We start from the raw sequence: 7,875 nt of genomic DNA, 5'->3' as shown, positions 1-7,875 counted from the left end.
GTCCAGTAGACGATAGGGATGTGGGGGGCCGACGTCTATGTACGTCGATCCTGAACAAAGGGACGTCTATTTTCCTGCGGGATAGGTGAATCGCATTAATTGCAGTCATATAGACGTCAGTCCTGTACCAAGTGACGTCTACGTGCCTGCGAGGTAGTTGAATCGCATTAATTGCAGCTAGTTAGACGTCGAGCCCCCCCGTAACCGGCGTCTATATGGTTGAAATAGATTGACTCCTCACCTACTTGTCAGGCCCATGGACGTCTGTTTAGGGTGAAACGGATGTCTACACTATTGTAGACGTCGGTTTGCCGAACGACCAATGTCTATATGGTCAACTTATTTACGAAAATGTCACCGGTCAGTCATATACGTCTCGCCACTTCATAACCGACGTCTAAAGAGTGACGTTAAACAACAATTTTGCACTAGTGAATATTTGGTTGATTACCTCACATTCTCACAAATATCTACAACTACAACTCTTCCAACGGGGTTTCTTCCTGCACTCCATTATTTTCTTCATACACCCCTAATTTTTTTCCATCATTCCCATTTTGCCCCCTCATTATTTCACCCATTTAATCCAGGTAGTATTTTTGTTTTGTAGTATTAAAGAATAGAGTTGGCGATGTGGTGATTAGGGATGTTCTGATTTTTTGTTGCAGAGGAACTAGAGGGACCATATTACAAAATTCAAGTAAGAAATTTGTTTACCAAATCACCCGAACAACAAATCAGATTACATAATCCTGGAACAATAAAATCTAAGATATTTCATATAAATCGAATTATATAATCTGGAAACCAATAAAATCCGAGAGATTTAATGTAAACCGGATTATGAAACCCAATTAGTACTTTTGGACTAATTTCTAAATTTGGTGTACAATACCAAATCAGAAAAAAAAAAAAAAAAACTAGATTTCGGTATGTTTTTTCATTTACATGTTCTTTTTGTGCTTAAAATATTTGCTCAACTTTTTTTATAATCATTATATCAATTAATAAGTAATTTTTAAAGAAATAATTCATTTTCATTTTTACAACTAATTCTTTTAAACAAAAAAATATTTACATTTTAAAAAATATATCCAAAAGCAATTTTGACATTATATTAAAAACTAATATACTAACATTCATTAATTTAATTAAATGAGTTTATTTAAATATACTTTCTTTAAGGTTTTTCTCGATGTGTAAAGAAAACATTATATTAAGAATAAAAGCTTTTCAAAAATCAAACACTTCAAATTAAAATGGAGAAAATATTGAACATTACCTTGTCTTAAATATAAGACCACTAAACTCATCCCTGTATGAAAAAAGTTAATTGATTTAATTAGTAACATTACATAATTTATATGTTAATAATTTTGTATTATTTTCTTAAATTACCTTCAAACTATTGAGATTTTTTTATCATACATGTTCTATTTAATTATGTTATCTAATGAGTGTTACTTGCATAATGATTTTACCTTCCCTTTTATTTTCCTAAACCAACAAAAGTTATTAATTTGTACCATAAATATGTAAAGTAATTGGATATCAGGTTTATTTTTTCACTTGCTTGAAATATTGTTGAATAAGTAATCAAATTTGGTGTTAGAATTAAGTATTAAGTGTAAATCATCTTTTGCTTGTAAATGAAAAGAGGTAACTCACCAAACAATTACTTATGACTTATTTTTGTTTATATTTTTAGTACATCCTGATTTGCAACTATTCACTAAGAATGTAATAAAAAGATCCGCACTCGAAAATTATTGACCTAACTACCACTAAAGACCTAACATTTCACCATAAACCTTAACATTTCAGGGATTTCTCATACTTACCTGGTACCAATGAAGAGAAACAAACTACGATGGGCACAAAAGGTGATGAAATAGAGTCAATCAATGGACCTCTTACTAGAGGAATGATAGACTACAAGAAGAGCTAGAGGAGGAGGCGCTAAAGACTAACAAGTCCTTACACATCAAACTAAGTTGGCAATTAGAGGGATCGCTCAGCGTAAGTGGAGAGTCGCCCAACGCAAGACACATGCTCTTCATATTTAACATTATGGACTAGGCACGCGCCCAACACAAGAGAGTGGCGCCCAATGCCAGCGATACTTTAGAAGGGTCACACTTTTTATGCCTTGTGCATATGTGTATAAACACATTAGAAACGTGCTTCAAACTGTCCTATGATCCATGGGGTGCAACGAATGATCAACAAAGGTTATTACTCGTGCAAAGGGTCTGAATCCATTATAATTTCATCACCCTACTCCTTTTATTAGCCACTTTTGAAGCTTTGTTGAGATAATTCGAGTCTTTTTCTTGCTTGAGTGTTACCATGAGTCATTTTCAATCCTCTCTAGCCTCCTTGCTTAGTTAGGTTGACTGTCTAGATCTGTTAGCACCATACACGCACCATACTTCATCTATTACTTCACCATTCTTCCATTTCCATTATACCTTTACTTTAAGTTTTTGCTTCCACTCACTGCATCTAGAGTATAATTGTTCGAGCACCCTTGGAGTTGGCACTTTCAAGAAGGGAGGTGGAGACGAAATATACAATGGTAGAAATAATGGCAGAGGCACCTTTCTCCCACTTTCGTCAGTGATTCGAGCAATAGCAACAATAGAGATGAAACTGTAAACTTCAAACTTCAACTTTCCTTCCTCCCTGTTACACAAGTGAATGTAGAACAAGGCATAATAAGGACGAAAACTCTACACAACGAACAAGAGAATGGGGGACTAAAAACAAAAACCTAGCATGTGAACAAATATAAAAGATAAAGATAATATATCTAACACTCTTCCTCAAGCTAGTGCATACAAATCATATGTATCAAGCTTGTTACTAATATAATCCATGAAAAATTAGTGAAGACAACAAAAATCTTTTCCTTAAAAGAACCTTAGACTCTAGATAACATGTTGAATATAGTGAAAACTATGTATGTGATTAATCTCCCTTATGTGGAATATATACATATTATAATAGAAGAAATATGAGCTAAGTCCAAAATACAAATAAAAAATAATAACAAACTAATAAAAAATAAAAAATAAAGAAAAATAATAATATATCTAATATGATCAATCAAATATCTTCTTTTGTCGTAAGTAGTTCAAAAAATTATAAAGAAGTACTATTGTCTAGTCTGAGTTTTGAACCAATAAACACTAAGAACGATCTTCAATGAAAAAAAAGTTTAAGAAAGATTCTTCAAAAAAACTTAAAATACTTTAATTTTGAAATGAATATTTTTCTCACTCTACTCTCTTATTTTGAACTTGGAATTTTTAAAAAAGAAATTAAAAAATGAAAATATATGCCACATAAGATGTCATATGCTAAAAAGGTTTTAAAAATTTAATATTCAATCTATCATTTTCCTAAACTAAATTAATATTCACGAATCATGAGGGGTTGGTTTGCATTTTTCAACATCAAATGCTAAAGAGGGAAAAGAAAAAGAGAAAAATAATAAGTTAAACTAAACGACCGTTACATTGGGGAAAATTTGAAATGGGAAACTCCATTTGAAAAGAGCTGCCAAAGGGTTGCTGTTGATAGATCAAAAAGCCGGAGTTGGAAATGGCAGCAGAAGAAGATGAGAAATTGCAACAACTCAGATCCAAAGCCACGGAGCTTTTCATCAGAGAAGAATGGAATGCCTCGATCGAAGCCTATTCCCATTTCATCACCCTCTGCACCCAGACGCTCTCCCATTCTCTCCCAAACCAAAAGCTTCGCAGATCCCTCTGCATAGCTTTGTGCAATCGAGCAGAAGCGAGGTCCAAGTTGAAGGACTTCCACTGTGCCCTTCAGGACTGTGACCACGCTTTGGAACTCGATGCCACGCATTCGAAGACCCTTTTGTGCAAAGGTAAGATCTTGCTCTGCCTCAACCGGTATGCTTCCGCTCTTGAGTGCTTCAGAACCGCCATGCTAGACGGGAACGCTGAAAGCGTAAGTGGGTACTTGGAGAGGTGCAAAAGTTTGGAGCTTTTGTCCAAAACCGGGTGTTTGGATCTTTCGGATTGGGTTTCAAATGGATTTCGAGGGAAGCTTCCAGAGCTTGCAGAGCACATTGGTGCCGTGGAGATTAGAAGATCTGAGATCAGTGGGAGAGGATTGTTTGCAACGAAGAATATTGATGCTGGGTCGTTAATCTTGGTCACTAAGGCAATTGCCATGGAAAGGAGTATCATAATGGGAGGGGTACAGGATCTGAGTGAGGATGCACAGTTGGCAATGTGGAAAAATTTCGTTGACAAGGTATTTGAGTTTGTTGGAAAGTGTCCCAGAACAAGGGGTTTGGTTAATAGGTTGTCAAGTGGGGAGAATGAGGAAGAACTTGAGGTGCCTGATGTGGGTCTCTTTAGACCTGAGAATGTGGAGAAGGATGGTGAAGTTGAGGTTGATGTTGATATGGTTAAGTTGGTTGGTATACTGGATGTGAATTCTCTGACTGAGGATGCTGTCTCGGCCAATGTGTTGAGGAGGGGCAATGATTGTTACGGTGTTGGCATGTGGCTGCTCCCTTCCTTGATAAACCACTCTTGTTGTCCTAATGCAAGGAGGTTGCATGTTGGAGACTACTTGGTGGTTCATGCTTCTAAGGATCTGAAGGCTGGGGAGGAGGTGACTTTTGCTTATTTTGACCCTTTGTGTGGTTTGAGCAAGAGGAAGGAGATGTCTGTGAATTGGTGTATTCATTGCAAGTGCAAGAGGTGTAGGTTTGAGGGGGAAGTGTTCTCGAAACAAGAAATAAGAGAGATTGAGATTGGTCTTGAGAGAGGGATGGATGTGGGGGGTGTGGTGTTCAAGTTGGAGGAGCAAATGAAGAGGTTGAAGGTTAGGGGGAAGGAGAAAGGATATTTGAGGGCATCATTTTGGGAAGCTTATTCTCAGGCTTATAGGACAGAGAGGGCCATGAAGAGGTGGGGAAGGAAGATTCCTACTGCTGAGGCTGTGGTTGATAGCATCACTGATGTGGTTGGAGGAGATCACAGGCTGCTTAAGTTTCTGATGGAGGAGTTCAAGAAAAATAGTGGTGGAGTTGTGGAGAGGGACAAAGTTTTCAAGATGGCAAAACAAGTGTTTGGGAAGGTAGTGAAAAAGCAAGCAATGAAGACACTTCTGCAACTCTGCATTGCTGATTAATCACTTTCTACTTACTGATTCTTCTTCATTTTCTTGCTATTGTTAATTTTTTCAAACTTTATCCTTGTTTCATCTTTCTCTAATTGCTGTAAACATCAAGTTTCCAGCCACCATCAACTGAAGTTGTCACAGTCGCTCATCTTTCCATTGTATAAATGAATGGTATCTATAATTTTTGGACATTATTGCATACCACTTATTCTTCTGTGTAAAATTCATGATTTGTCTTAAGTTCTTAATCTTAAAGATCCAAATTCAGTTATCTAGTGGGATATCCTAAGAAAAGAAGAAAAATGTTATCTTGTAACGTAGGCCATTTAAGTATGAAAAAAAATGTATAAAATTATTATTTAATTTAATTTAGGAAGATTTATATTTGATTGTATACTATGTTGACATATTTTTTATAATAATTTTAATTCATTTTCTTTATTATTGTATTTACAATATAATGTATGAATGTATATGAATTCTCTTTTCTTATACTAGTTAAAACTTAGTTAAAATGGATTACTTTATCCGACTTTGATAGGATCTATCACATCTTGCTTACTTAGTGAGTCAATTCAATTAGACTTACGTGTTAGGAGTTAGACAAATTTGAACTTGTTTGACTTACTATGGCTTGATGAGATAATCAGGTTTGTTCAATAGCTTACTTAATTACAAGTTCTTTTTTAATTAAAAAAAATCAATTAATAAAATAAGAATTTTTTTTTCAATTAATAAAATAAGAATTTTTTTCAATTAAAAAGTAACAATTTTTTCTAATTCAAATCTAAATAAATATCAATCCAAAATGATGTTAAATTCTAGAGAAAATTCAAAATAAAATAAAAAAATACAATATAATTCAAAATCATCTTAAATTCTAAATACAATATTAATTTTTACATCACTTATTCATTTATAAGACTAGAGTCTTATAAGGATAAATCTACAACATTTTGCTATCTTGAAGTATCTTCTTCTTTATCTCCATCTACCATGCAATAAAAAGGATTGTTAACTAATAAATTAGGTGGTTTTGAGAGCCAATAGGTTTAACCTAGACAGTCTATGAGCCGAGTTGAAAATTAGTCCGTATCAAAATTTCAAAGGGGTTGCTCCCTCCACCTCCTCATTTCCTTCCTCTACCTCCCCAATTTTCTACATTTTTTTTTATTTACAGAAATAACCTTTCTCTTATACTTTTTTTTACCCTTTTTTACCTTTTTCTAGTTTTTTACTTTTAAAAGAGTAACTGAACCCTAACCTTTTACTCTTCCCCCTTTTCTCACTTTTACTCTTTACTGCCTCTACCCCTCCTTCCCTACCATCGCCTCTTCTTCTCCTACCTCTATAGACATAATGAAATCATGAAACGTATTGGTCATTTTAGTGCATCATTTAATGAAAGCTATACATTTTCCTTCATAAAGGATTTATAGGCAAAGAAGAATAAAATAAGGAAGTTGTTGTAAACGACTTTTTGCCTGCCTCAGCTGCTTTTGAAGCTATTAAGGGATCCATGTAAGTAACACTCGTCTTTACTATTTTACTTCAATCATTACTGGTTTGGAAATTCAAGTGATCCAAAGGTTTTGGATTGAGTTATTTAGTTCTTAGTTTCACACAGTGTTCTATTTTCTCTGAAATGACTTTTTAAATTTGTAGAAATTGTCTTTCAAATTCCCCTACATTTTAGTTATTATAGTTATTAAAGTTTACATGAAACAGATGTTGACATCCATTGACGGATGCCCATGTCCGTTTGAAGGTTTTCCACACAGGTTTCGTACCTCTGGCTTATTCACGTTGAAGCAACGACAGAGATTTAAATGTAGATTGAAGATTGTCACCCTCCAACAATGGAAACCTCTCACTCACTCACGACACTCTCACACCAAAAAAAAAAATAAGAGAAAAAATTATCAAGATGAGTGAGAATAAGAGCATGAATCTGAGAATGAATACAAGAATGAGATGAGTGAGAATGAGAGCATGAACGTCGGAATGAATATAATAACGAGAGTATGAAGCATGAAGGTAAAAAGAGAATGAATAGGTTCTATTGGTAATGGGTACAATTTATAAAATTTTAATTCTAAAAATAAATTTTTACTGAAAGATAAATTAGGAATAGAAAGATAAGATGAGGGGTAAAAAGGGAATGGGGAGGTGGAGGAAGAAAATGGGGAGGTGAAGGGAGCAATCCCCAATTTCAAATTGTTTTTCAATACAACTCGGTCCAAACCCATTAGGGACCAAATTATCTCATGCGTTCCAACCCATTTTGACAGCATAAAACACATCACATGTTTACTTTTCTTTTTTCATAATAATAAAAAATAATAAAATTATTATAATTATAAAATTAAATAAAAATAATTATATAATTTTATCGTAAATAGTTTTTATTTATTTTGTAGGTAGTTTTAAAATTTAGAAAATATTTAAATTGAAAAAATAATTACATAAAAGATAAACTTAATAAAATAATTTTTTTAATTTTAAAAAATATTCAAAAGATAAAATTGGAAAACAAATATCAACATTTTAAAAAAGTCATCTTATAAGTAAGTTTAAATATAATAAAATATAATTAAAAATATATTTAATATAATTTATAAATATATATTTTTTTATGAAAATTATGTATTTTTTTTAATAAAACTGTTAATGAAATAAAATCTGTTGATATATAATTAATATACT

The 7,875-nt window shown here is 33.3% G+C and overlaps 1 protein-coding gene across 1 annotated transcript; it reads left to right on the top strand.

The window, feature by feature from the left end:
* Positions 1-3,494: 3,494 nt before the first annotated feature.
* On the top strand, positions 3,495-5,368 carry LOC106766680. Its single transcript, XM_014651392.2, has one exon. It carries the CDS (start codon positions 3,607-3,609, stop codon positions 5,176-5,178), a length of 1,572 nt encoding a protein of 523 aa, XP_014506878.1. The 5' UTR covers positions 3,495-3,606; the 3' UTR covers positions 5,179-5,368.
* The last annotated feature ends 2,507 nt before the right edge of the window (positions 5,369-7,875 follow it).

Source organism: Vigna radiata, chromosome 7 (assembly GCF_000741045.1).
Source record: "Vigna radiata var. radiata cultivar VC1973A chromosome 7, Vradiata_ver6, whole genome shotgun sequence".
In the NCBI taxonomy this organism is placed as follows: domain Eukaryota; kingdom Viridiplantae; phylum Streptophyta; class Magnoliopsida; order Fabales; family Fabaceae; genus Vigna; species Vigna radiata.
Note: the sequence above shows the minus strand (reverse complement) of the source record. Positions and strands in the feature narration are given on the sequence as shown.

Excerpts from the sequence above, each read along its gene's own strand:
- LOC106766680 (XM_014651392.2), top strand. The coding sequence starts at position 3,607 with ATGGCAGCAGAAGAAGATGAGAAATTGCAACAACTCAGATCCAAAGCC.